Source organism: Solenopsis invicta, chromosome 3 (genome assembly GCF_016802725.1).
Source record: "Solenopsis invicta isolate M01_SB chromosome 3, UNIL_Sinv_3.0, whole genome shotgun sequence".
NCBI classification, from domain to species: Eukaryota; Metazoa; Arthropoda; class Insecta; order Hymenoptera; family Formicidae; genus Solenopsis; species Solenopsis invicta.
Genome location: NC_052666.1, coordinates 26,698,810 through 26,711,727, shown reverse-complemented (window position 1 = coordinate 26,711,727; position 12,918 = coordinate 26,698,810). Strand labels below are relative to the sequence as shown.

The 12,918-nt window shown below is 36.5% G+C and overlaps 1 protein-coding gene across 2 annotated transcripts; it reads left to right on the top strand.

Moving 5' to 3' along the window:
- Window positions 1–526: 526 nt before the first annotated feature.
- LOC105207886 (sterol regulatory element-binding protein cleavage-activating protein) lies at window positions 527–9,701 on the top strand. 2 transcript variants are annotated; one of them, XM_011177551.3, is made up of 13 exons: window positions 527–1,320; window positions 1,616–1,799; window positions 1,897–2,130; window positions 3,225–3,405; window positions 3,578–3,723; window positions 3,806–4,898; window positions 4,995–5,265; window positions 5,344–6,404; window positions 6,492–6,651; window positions 6,784–6,967; window positions 7,084–7,223; window positions 7,325–7,536; window positions 7,629–9,701. In XM_011177551.3, exons 2-13 carry the CDS (start codon window positions 1,684–1,686, stop codon window positions 7,806–7,808), a joined length of 3,978 nt encoding a protein of 1,325 aa, XP_011175853.1. In that variant the 5' UTR covers window positions 527–1,320; window positions 1,616–1,683; the 3' UTR covers window positions 7,809–9,701. The 2 variants fall into 2 exon arrangements, with proteins under 2 accessions (XP_011175853.1, XP_039302604.1); XM_039446670.1 differs by having other exon boundaries at window positions 527–1,799.
- Window positions 9,702–12,918: the final 3,217 nt, after the last annotated feature.

The following is a 12,918-nucleotide window of genomic DNA, read 5'->3' as shown; positions in this document are numbered from 1 at the left end:
TTATGGCAATATTTCATCTTTAATTCTACGAAAGTCTTTTAATTCATCAAATCTCCCAAGGACGAAATTTCATTCCCTCCCACCTCACTTTCTCTCTCTTTATTTGTCCATCTCTCCCGAATTCCCGGACGATCGTTTCCTCTCCTCTGTATTATGCAGACGCATAAATCTTTTTCCCCGCGAGGCATTGCCGCGGAGACCTTCGATTATGCATGAGATCGAATCACGGATTAACTGTGCGGCACGGCGACGAGCATGCACACCCAGACTCAGGCGCGCGCGGCCACGGTCAGTTCCGTCAGTTACGCGACGGTTCGTCTCTCGAGCGATACCTTGTCTTTTCGCGCGCGCAGAGCCCCGTTTCTCTCATTCTCTCTCTTTCTATCCTTCCGACTCTTCGCGGCCACGTGTGTATTCGACGGCGCACCTGGCGATTGGCTGTGCGATGGGGGCTCGACTCGGGTTGGGCCTCTCGGTTTAAAAATAAATTAACACTGTCGCGTGAACGTGCGTCGCGTGAACGTGCGACTTGACGTCTCAGGATAGTGCACGCTCCGGATCACTCGAAGCCGAACTCCGGGCCCCGGGGAAAAGAGAGGAAGGAGCCCGTGTTCCGACTTATCGCGCGCACGAGGAGGAATGTATAGAGGAGCGAAGAGCGAAGCAATCTGATTGTCGTTATCGTCGGCACGTTGCGATCACGCATATAGGCACGCGTCGCGCTCGCTCGTTCCCTCTCGCCGGGATTTTGGCCGCTGTCCCGTTCACTCGCTCGCTCGCTCGGGCGAGTTACGCCAGCGATGACGTGACGAGTGTCCCGCGGCACGTGCGGGCGCAGCGATTTAAGCGCGCCGCGAAATCGATTCCCAATTCCCAAGTAGCGGCGCTTTTCCCTACGCCGCCCGCGCGCAGCTGCCGCCGCCGCCGCCGCTGCCGCCGTCGGCCTCTGCCTTTAATGCGCCGCAAAAACGGAACGTCGAACATAACCTCTAACGATCGTGCCCGCGTGTACCGCAGCAGCGTAGTTGTATGTATTTTGTGCTTCGTCGCGCGCCGCCTAACTTTTATCGCGCATCAATTCCTCGCCGCTCCTCGTCCATCGTCCCGCTTCGGTCTCGTCCGCGCGCGCGGCAAAGCGCGGGAAAGGGGGGATTGAATTGCGCACCGCCGTCGTCGTCGTCGAGGACGACGGTCGTGGACGTTTCACAGGAACGATCGATAATCCAAAGCGTCGTCGATCCTTCGCCTCTACTCGGACACGCAAGACGTCGCACCGCGTGGGACGTCGATGATGATGAAGCGGGATGATTAAAGGATGCCGTAAGTCGTAAGAGTGTGTAACGAAAAGTGAACTGACGCACGCGAAATTGGAGAACGGCGGGCGGCTTCGCTCGCTCAGCCTCGCCCGTTATCGCGCTACTCAAAACGGGCGCCGCGAATTAAATATCGCCCACACGCACGCCACGGTTGCGTAATGTCACGATGATAATCCATGAAAAACACGCTGCGCTTTTTTGTTCCCTCTAACCTATCTATCCGGCGGCGCCTGTTCGCGGCGCGGTATCATGTGTCACGTTTACCGTGTCGGTACTAGGTGGCTGTTGGATGTTGCTAGGTCACTTACGGGCGATACGGCGGCCTGCAATCGGGGGATGTCGCACGGACGGCGCTCGTAGATGAGAAATGTCTCGTAGTCTGCCGGACAGAGTGGCCGGGCTCTACTACGCCCACGGCCTGTTCTGTTCATCCCATCCTGTCATCGTACTCTCGTTTGCGATATCGGTTCTCTTATTATGCTGGTGAGTTTACCACTCCTTGATCAGGACGCCGCTTTACTGGCGCTTCGAGTCGAGCAGCGGGAGTCCGCATTGAGAGTTTCTTGTTCGGTTATTGCAGCTGTCCGCTTGTCAATCTGCCCATGCTAGGCAATGCCCCAAAAACCTTGATCAACAATACTGTCCTACCGGCGAACGGCACGGAGACCTCGGTACTGTACGTCCAACAAGTGGTGCTGAGAATCGGAGTGATGCCATGGAGCCAGGACCTGATGCTGATGGACGCTTTCAGGGGACCCCTGTATGAAGTGTTCAATCTTTTGGAGATTATACAAAACTATCAGCATCCAGAAACGTGAGTAATTAACTCGCTCTATCTGATTGGCATCAAGTTCATACAGTAGCAGATGAGACATTAAACGTGTCATAATCATATGGATGCCACCTCTTCACTAGTGTTCAGCTGAAAATTGACAACTGCTCTGCTAGAGATGAGTGAAAATTGCTGGAGATCAGTTATATGTTTTTTCTTCTAAAAAAAAGGTCAAATGTTTTCACCTTCTGCTGAAGAAAATTACTGTTCTGCCAGAGATCGTAAAATTATCACACACACAAATATGTATATGTAACTGTCAGTCTGATTAATTTGAATATTATACATAATAACTGGATATTATACATAATGGTCAAAATGATCGGTTATTATGCATTATGCCCATGGATAAGTGGACAATGTGATCAATGGTTGAAAGATTGAAAATATTTTTACAAAAAGTTAGGGCTGTTTTCCACAATTGCAACTTGTTACTTATTGTTATTACAAGTTACCACATATTTAAATACTTTTGGTAATTATGCAATGAGACCGATGAGTTAGATTATCATTATGATCTGGTAAGCCAGAGATTCCTTCTGTTCGCTGGAGAGGTGGCAACTGTAGTCATAATTGTTTAAAGGACTCTCAGTATTGAAAGGATTAAAAGAGATAATGAGAGCATTGCTATTGAAGTGCAAAACATATTTTACGTATAAAATATATTTACTTTAAATCATATAAATTCATCAAATCAAATGTTTCTACTTTTTTTTGAGCCATTTTCAGTCATTAAAATTTAAACTAAGTACTTGATGAATTTATGTAACACAAGTATACTTTATATGAAGAATTTTTTGTGTTCCAATAACTGCACTGTGCTCTCTCATTAGACTTTCAATTCTTTATTATTTAAAGGAGATATTAAGTAAAATATCTAATTATTTAAAAAATGATATATTTAAATTTTGTTAAGACAGTTAAATATGAAAAGAGATCCAAAGATCATTTTTCATAACTTTAAATGTATAAAATATATAATGTACTTTTTTTAAAAAACTAAAGGAATTTATACTTTGATTGTTTTGAAGTGCAAATGACCTTTCTTTAAAATAAGCACGTAATTTGATTTTTAGATTGAAAACACTTGGTCAGGTGTGCTTACACATTGAAGCAGTAAAGAAAAGGAATGGCAAGAAAGCTGAGGTTTTGCCGGAATACAACTGTCTCGTTCTATCGCCAGCGAATCTCTGGCAGCAAAGTATAGAATTGTTTGCTCAAGACACGAATCTTATTAATACAATATTTTCGTACCAGGTAAATATACATTCATGAAATTGCAATATTTTATTTTGTATATGGAGTAGTTTTGTATGTAATTATTATTTTTTATTGTAAACAGATAAAACATTCTTTTTATTTTGGCATGTCAACACAGTCTAATCTTTATTGTGAGAAAAGTGTAATTTGTTTTTATCATTTATTGCAGAATTTTCAGAGAGGTAAAATAAGTCTTGCAGAAGTGATGTTCGGAATGAGCTTGAAGGAAACTGGAGTGAAACGGTATCCTGCTCGGGTACGTCAGAGAATTCTTCAATATGCCGTAACTATTTACTTGAAGAAATATGATCAGGAGTGAGTATTTCTATAATTAATTATTTTTTAATTTATATTATTATTGCGATTGTATTAACGCATGTATGTTATCAATTTATAGATTCATAAAAGGATTGCAGCATCGACTAAAAGCCTATTATCATTTGCATCAAAACGTCGACAATAGCACGGACATTGATGTGCGCGATGAAATATTGAATATTTTCTATCCTGGTGAATTTAATTACAGTGAATTTTTCCCACTGATGATGACTTCCCTAGCCTTATTTTTATACGAGTACTTCCAAGTGCGGAAAATAGAACTGGTAAAGTCTAAAATTGGCATTGCGTTTAGTGCCAGCGTAACAGTAATGGGCTCACTGTCAATGACTATGGGTTTGTGCTTTTTCTTCGGTCTGACATTAAGTATGAGCGCCAAGGAAGTATTTCCATATCTGGTGATTATCTTTGGCCTCGAAAATGTTCAAGTGTTGACTAAGAGTGTCGTCAGCACGCCTGCCCAATTAGACGTAAAGATACGCGTTGCTCAGGCCTTATCTAAGGAAGGATGGTCCATTACGAAGAATCTACTCACGGAAGTGACGATCCTAACTATCGGGTTATTCACCTTCGTCCCCGCTATCCAGGAATTTTGCATATTCGCTATTGTCGGGTTATTGACCGACTTCTTTCTACAAATGGTATTCTTCTCAACGATCCTAGCAATCGACATCAGACGAACGGAACTGTCTAATGAGAACTCCAAGTTCCATCTATCTCACATTCAGACATCGCGCAGACAACAATTCACCACTACCATCACCAACAGAAAACCTCATATATTCCGCTCCAAGTCTCATCCGAGATTGAACGGTCTATCTACCGGTCCGACAAGCGTTATCGCTCCAAATACACAGAATACTCTTACACTGGCCAAGATTCCCAAACGTTTAAGATTGGTGCATTTCTGGGCGCGGACGCGAATTTTCCAGCGTGCATTTATGGTATGGATGATCGTGTGGATCAGCATGACCATTAACGACTCCGGCATTATCGAACACATAATACACCTTAGCGAGACATTAAAACCAGAAAGTGACATTGACGGATATACAGTAGACAAACCTCAATCGTTAAACTATGTCGAACTAAATACAGCAACACCTATGTCCGTATCGCCCGCAACTGTAGCCTCGGTCAATTTGAACGAACAGGTAATTTTTTAATGAACATTCATTTTTAATTAACAATATTCTCGTTTTTCTTTTTTCAAACAATCGCTACATATAAGGAAAAACGTATCTTTATAGGATCTAACGAATAATGCAACAGAGGAATTAAACAAGTTAAGACCTATGGACTTTCCACCTTGGAATAGTTTGTCGTTATATCACTGGTCTTCAATTCTTTCGATGTATAACGTGTCAATTGCGGGTGGACGAGTGACTATACTACCGACGATAAAGGTATCGCACGCAGTAAGCCCGCAGTTAGCAAAACAAATTAGCAATCCAAATGACGTTCAACACTTCCAATGGCAGAGTCTCGCTACCGCCGCGCTCGATCCTTTAGATTTTTCAGGTTTGAATTTTTCAATGTAAAGTTACGAAAAGTTAATTAATGGATCGTCGTTCTTTTTACACTTTCTTTCATTTTTAGATATAGAGGTACGCTCGAGATCGGAAGGACGTGTATTTAATACGGACGCGCCTTTCGTACCGTCGAGTCCGATGGAGATATTTCTGGCCGCTCTGCTGTGTCTTATTAGCGTGATCGTCGTCGCTTATACGATGGTCGTGCTGTATCGCTGTATCTGCTCGAGAAATTACGCGGAGTGGCGAACCAGCTGGCATCAGCAGGAAAAGACGCATGACTCTGTTACTCAGTTAGTGCTGGAGGCGGCGCCTTTAGTTTTGGAGGGCCATACTCAGGAAGTGGAATGTATCGCGACGGATGGCAATACTGTTGCTAGCACGTGTTTTGCGGGACATATCAGAATATGGGACTCGACGTCCGGCGAGCAATTGGCACATATCGATAGACGACAATTCTTCAGCGGTCCACTGAAAACGTTGAACCAAACGTCACCGGATGCCGATGAGCTGATGTCGGATTACGAGAGCGGTTCACCGCCCTCTAGAGGAGAGATGGAAGCGGCGCAGTCGATGGGATTTTACTCGCCGGCTTCAGTGATGTATCAAGGAAAGTTATCGCCCGCTTACAATACGCGAAGGATTAACAGCAACAATAACAATCATAAAAGGCGATCTGTAGGAACCACGTTAGATTACGACTATCAAATCAACGAACTCGGTAGCGACAATAAACATAGATTATTACGTCGAAGTTTAGGTAGTGCCTACGATCTTCCCGATCTAAAACCAGCGATTAATATTAAATTCTCAACCATAAAATATACACCATTACAACAGAATTACGAACAGGGCTTCGACTTTGGGGAACGATATAAAATCTTGTTAGAGGAACACAATAAGTCGATTGAAGAGATGCAAAAATCTAAAACTAGAGAACAATTGAGCATTCTTTCCGCAAGATCAAACTTGATTGGCAGCACATCCTCTATAAATACCGATCGCACGATACAATCGTCGCTCATTATATCGGCGATTTGGTGTATGGATTATCAAGAAAATCTCATAGTAGTAGGCTGCGCTAACGGCAGTCTCGAATTCTGGGAGGGTACGACTGGTAGATTCAAGGTGAGACATGAATAATTCGAGTGAATGTATTTTATTCCAATTTAAATTAATTAACTAACTCAATAACCATTTTCCTCTTTAATTTAGTGTCTCTTCGATGATGGATCGGGACTTGGAATCTCTGCTGTTAGACTTGTCGGTAGCAGAGTAGTGGCAGCTAAATTGAACGGAACTGTCGACTTTCTGCAACTTGAAAGTTACAGCGAAGGCCAGCAGATTGACTGGGGTTTTACGTCTTACAGAAGAAGTAAATAGTTTTTTAAAATAATGGCGGAATATATTTCTACATTATATTGCGTGATATTGTATAATATTTTATAAATAGCATCATTATTTCTTTATTGAGATAAATCCATGTTTAATTGATCTTCTATTTTAGCGCATGTGCGAACGGGAAGCGCTGGTTCGCCCATGGATCTAAATAACAGCATGCAAACAGAGGAAGATTTGCGCTGCATGAAAATTGGTTCTCATAGGGCACATCAACAAGCCATCACTGTTTTAGACAGCGAAGGCGGACGCGTATTAACAGGCAGCCAAGATCACACTTTGAAAGTATACAGGTATATACAATATATTACTGTCCAGGCTATTTTTTAAAAATTGTTTATGTATTTGTATATTTTTTTATTTATATATTTTTTATATTATTATTTCTCTTGTATCTTTTCTTATTTAGGTTAGAAGATCAGCTGCCCCTGTATACACTTCATGGACATTGCGGTCCAATATCGTGCCTCTTTATCGATAGAATAAGTCCCATGACATCCGGTAGTGGGTCTCAAGATGGATTATTGTGTGTGTGGGATCTTTTGACAGGTAACATCTTCATCTCAATATAAATATGTAAATTTATTATAATTTATTATATCTCCTTTTATTTAATTCTAATTTAATGTTTTTATGTGATATTCTTGCAGGAGCATGTATGTATAGTATTCAAGCCCATGATGGTGCTGTAGCCGCTATTACATGTTCAGTGTCCTATGTAATAAGTATCGGAACAGATGAAAGACTGTGTGTCTGGGAACGCTTTCAAGGACACTTATTACATACTTTGCCAGCACATAAGGCAGCTTATAGCTTACAATTGGTGATGTTGACACACCATCTCCTCATAACTAGCAATCAGGTGTGTGTGTGTGTGTGTGTGTGTAATTTTTTTTTATATTTATCAATTATGAAAATAGATCTTAATCTTAAATTTGAATATTAATGTTTCAGGGATCATTAATAGTCTGGGATGTAAGAACAGGCGAGCCAGTGCGGGAAGTAAGATTGGGTCATAAGGACAGTTGCATTTTCATAAAGCAAATGTTGGTATTGAGGGACAGCGTCGTCTGCGACTTCGGCCGACAATTGAGAATAGTCAGATTTCCATTGGTCTCTGATAAGCTGGACTAAGTTCTTTATACGCGCGTGTACATAGCCGTTTGTTTCTTTATAGCATTATTTGAAAAAAGTGTCTTATGTTATTAGTCTGTCTAGAAACTATAAATTTTTATATAACATATATCGCGTGTATATTCTAAAGAGTGATGTATATTTTCGATGTAAGTTTAAGTTATATGATAATATACACGTCTTTACGGGAATATATTTTTTATCCGACAAAACACGTATACATGAATAATCACATTTTCGAATTTTATGCCGAATCATCGTTATTAATGGCATTGCACCAATTGAAAAGTTTGAAAAAATGAAGATTGTACAATTACATATGCAACGGTACGTTCTTAAATAGATTTTCTAAAATTTAATTTAAATGAAGATGATTCAAATTTTTTAATTCGATTACAGCATGAAACAATTTTAACAAGCGTTTATTTAGTATTTTATAACATGCATAGTGGCTGTGCTTCATTTTGAAACATCTATTAGTTTTTGTTATGTAATAAAAAAGCGCCAATATTTTATTTAAACATTTTTAATCATTTACAATAAGTAACATCATAAATAATAACATACGTGCATTTGTAAAACCGATGTTCTCTAAAGCAAAGGCGAAAAACAAATTATCTAAAGAGTTTAACACCAATTATGGTAATAATGCAATAAAAATAATAATTTTATATCTGCAACAAAAAATTAATTTTAAATATTTGTATATAATTATGAAAACTTGTTTAAAAATTTCTCTGCACTTTTTGAAATTATCGAATAGTATGTAATGTTATATTTATTAAAATTGTAATATTTTCTAAACTTATGAATGTTTCCGTATGTAAATTTATTGTGTAGATGAAAATGAATTAACATTGTGTACATCAGGTTTTAAAAGTGCCTTTATCATATCTGTCATTTTCATCTTCATATCGAACGAAAAGAAGAGAAATAAAAACATGGATAAATATAATGAAAAGAAATAAATTATGTTCCTTATTACACAATATATATTAAGTAAAACAAAACTTGAGAATAAAAATTTATTTTCTACTTACAATTAGTTAGAACTTTGCAATATGTATTTTATACTAATTTATCTAATAGCTTAGCAAATTAATTATTTTCAAATACTTTGTCATTATGATTATTTAACTGAAGAAAATTCAATACACTCAGATTGTTTCAAAAATCCTAGGATTGTAATTATGTCATTTTTAAATATGTCAGTTGTGTCAGTTGCGGCTTAAAATTAATTTATTTCATGGATAAACGATTAATTATTTCCATTTCCATTTTTAATCTATTTCATTGATTCATAATATAAAATCATTCTTAATTATATGTCAATATTTAATTTTGTATATAATAATTTTCGAGAAATATTTGTAACGCTTTTTTTTCTTATTTTGCTATTTATGCTTTAAAATTACCTGCTGAAATATTGACATAGAATTAAAAGAATCGTGTATACTGATTATGTACATACGTTACTCGTAAACACATTTTACTGATTTGATTAATTTTATTAGATGTTTATTCATGGCCATTGTACCAGACATTATTTCAATTTATTTAGGCTTAAAAACAAATTTCTTACTGACGGTCATCCCTTTAAAAAAAGTGACGTGTGTTTTTATTTTTTGCGGATATATTTACAGTCACGTAATAATATATGTTGTTTAAATCAATACATATAATATAAGCAAAGTATGCTTGTCTACTTGCTTTACACTTAACATGGCAGCTGCATCGAAGTTTCTTCAAAAGTATATAATATTACACAAAGAGAGTAATTCTTTAGGAAGAAGTGTGTATGTTGTTTTTAATTTGTTATATGTAACTTTTGTTGCTAACACGCAAACTTGTTGGCAACTTTGAAATATGCAATAAATTCTTGCTTAAGATATAGCAAAAATCAATTTATTAAATAGCCGAATATCTCAACCAATGAAAATTAACTCAAGAATATTGACGGGCCATAATGCTAATAATATATATGGTTGTGTGAATTTAAGTTGGCAAACCTGTGGTACGAAATCATGGTTCTGTTAAGAGTTCTGGATTATTCATAAAAAAAGGAAGAGTTCTTGATTATAGATTTTACAAATAGTTGTGCCAGCTATAACAAACAAAATAAATTTTGAAAAATGGTGTGCTAACTTCACACCCAACACTAGCACCGAAATAGTTCTGAACAGCTAATTTGATGTCTTTTAATGAGTACTAGAGTTTTTGATATAAAAATAACTTTTTTGAAAAATAGAAAAAAATAAAAAAAAATTTTCTTAATGTATGTCATGTCCGAATAGTTCTTAATTACATATACGTTTCATTTCGACGAGTTCTAGAGTTCTCCATACATTTTAGAAATGAGTCTGCCCGAGAAAATAAAAAAAAAATAGGATTGAATTCTCAAAAGTGGCATCAACAAAAAGTAGTTGAAACTTCAAAATTATTAGTTTTATGTAATTTTTTTATTAAGGTTTTTCATAGAATTCTGCAGCGGCTATTCAAACCTCAGAATACTCAACAGAACTTTTAGAACTCTTAAAAAATTGTTCACACATCAAAAATGCAAAATCGACTTTTGCAATCGTTCATAACTTTTTCATTTTCAATTCAACAGATTTTTGTCATAAGGAATATTAATAGAACTTATCGGAGGCTATTAAAACGTTAGAGAACGGCTTCTCATTATTCAAGTTAATTTTCTTTATGTCATAAGTTTATTAAGGCCGGTATTCATAGTCGATTCTTATATTTAAGATCATCTTAAGTATCACCTTAAGATGCTATCAACTAATCAGAGAGCCGTATTAGCATCTTAAGACGTTACTTAAGACGATCTTGATATAAGAATCGACTATGAATACCGGCCTAAATGTCAGTAACTCGAGTTCTCAAAGCTTCTCGGTTGAAGCGCTCTATTTTCTTATTTCAGTTAGCAACAGGGGCGTCATTGCTTTTTTCATATAGCTTTGCTTTCGATCACCGTGTTTGTCTCAACTTTGAATACGAATCATTCGACTGAGCCGTGATCTTGGGTTCCCCTTCTTTGACGGGATTAATCCAGGACTACCGGCCGAATCCTCGCAATTCGCGCTAGAAACCTCCGGAAACTCCGAGCGAGAAGCCGTTCTTATAAAATTAAGAAATTGATCTATTTTAAGAACTTGATGTTTTTTCACAATAATTTAATATGTCGGCAATATAATTTGCAGAATGCTACAATACCAAAACTTGCTTCAGACGTGGATTTGTATCAAGTGGCATATGACAATAGGTGTGAAGGTTGTACTGGCGCGGATTTAGCAGCTTTGATAAAAGAAGCTAGTATGAAAGCAATGAAGGAAATTAGAGCTGCAGGTTATAAGCAAGCAGAAATCATAATTTCAATGCGTCACATTTTTCAGGCATTGGATAAAATACAACCGTTATTTTGTACAAAAAAGTGGGTATCAGTTTGATTTATTTGAAAATTTATATTACATAACACGTATAACAAAAGTAATATAAATTTTGCAGGATATAAGGCGCTTCTTTCATGATGAGATTACAATTTTTATCCGTGCATTTACGTTTTATAAAAAATTTTAATATTGACTACAATTAATGGCGACGAATAAAATAAAATAACATAGAAGTTTTGCCTTTTTTCTGATCATTTTACTGTTTCAAGATAATATATAGTTGATACATTTATTTAAAATATCTTGTTATAGTTTCTCTGTAAATATAAGGAGGTTTACTAACCAGGCATTGGTAACACAAAACTCCAACGCTCTAAAAGTCGAAATATGATTATGTGTTCTGCCAGAAACTATTTCAGTAAGTAGTCCAAAGTGTCCACATAAGGTGTTCCTTCGTGAGGAGGGAGCATGCATGGACCATCCAAAATTGGTTATTTTTAATTCTCTATTCATTCCAAGAAGTAAATTTTCTGGTTTAATATCACGATGAATAACACTCTTGTAGTGGCAATATTTTAACGCGTTTGCTAATTGGGCTATATACATGGCTGTCTTACAAGTATAGAAATTACATGTAAAACACAAGTATTTAATTAATTTCAATTATCCATTCATAAAAAAATTTAAATAAATAAATAAATAATACTAATAATAATAAAATAATTAAAAATAATTAAAAAAATAAATTAAAAATAAAATAATAATATAATAATTAAATCGAAAAATTGCATTGTACTGTTGACATGAGATCTAACTTGGACCAGAGAGGAACCTGAGAGAGGCTATGCCGATCTTTTTCATATAACGTTCAAATTCCCGGCGCACTAACGACTCACATCTATTTTGCAATACTGCCGATAAAATATATGTAAAAATAGCAGCTCGTGCAAGTAACGCATGTAACAATCGTAGTATGTAAAACGGTGCATGGAAAGAAAAAAAAGTTGTAACAGTTAATAAGATATAATGAATAATGAAGACATAAAAATAGTCAATAAAATTCGATTAATTCTGCGACCAATTTTTTTTACTGACATTATTAGAAATAGTGCAAAAATATTTCATAAAATAGATTTTAGATGGCGTCAATTTACAGAGAACCGCACAATACGTAACTTGCAGCAACATATTATTATCATTTCGCATCGTCAGTATTGTCATTGTATAATCTACTAATTTTTAATCTGTATAGTAACAATGAATATGGGTAAACGTTTTTCAACTATTTTTTAAAAATATACCGATTATTCAGCATAAATACTGTATTGCTGTATTTTAAGTTAAATGTTACTTAAAGATTTTCGTATCACCATTCTATTCATATTTTTGTGTTGAATATTAATGTCGTAAAAGATAATCAGCCAAAGCGATTCGAAAATTCATACAAAAGAGATTACGCTATTGGGGCAGATATTTCATTTTAATTGTTAGAAGGACAGCAAATGTTATAATTCTCATATTGAAAATTTATAAATATCTGATAAATATTTATTGATAATCGTATTGTTATTAAAATTATTAATTATTTTAATTATCAGGTTTCTCCGCTTAAATTATTATAAATAACTGCCAATTAGAGCATTAAAATACAATATGATTAACATGCTGAAATTAATACAAATTGTTCGAGAGAAGCTCGATCATTTTTTTCTCTC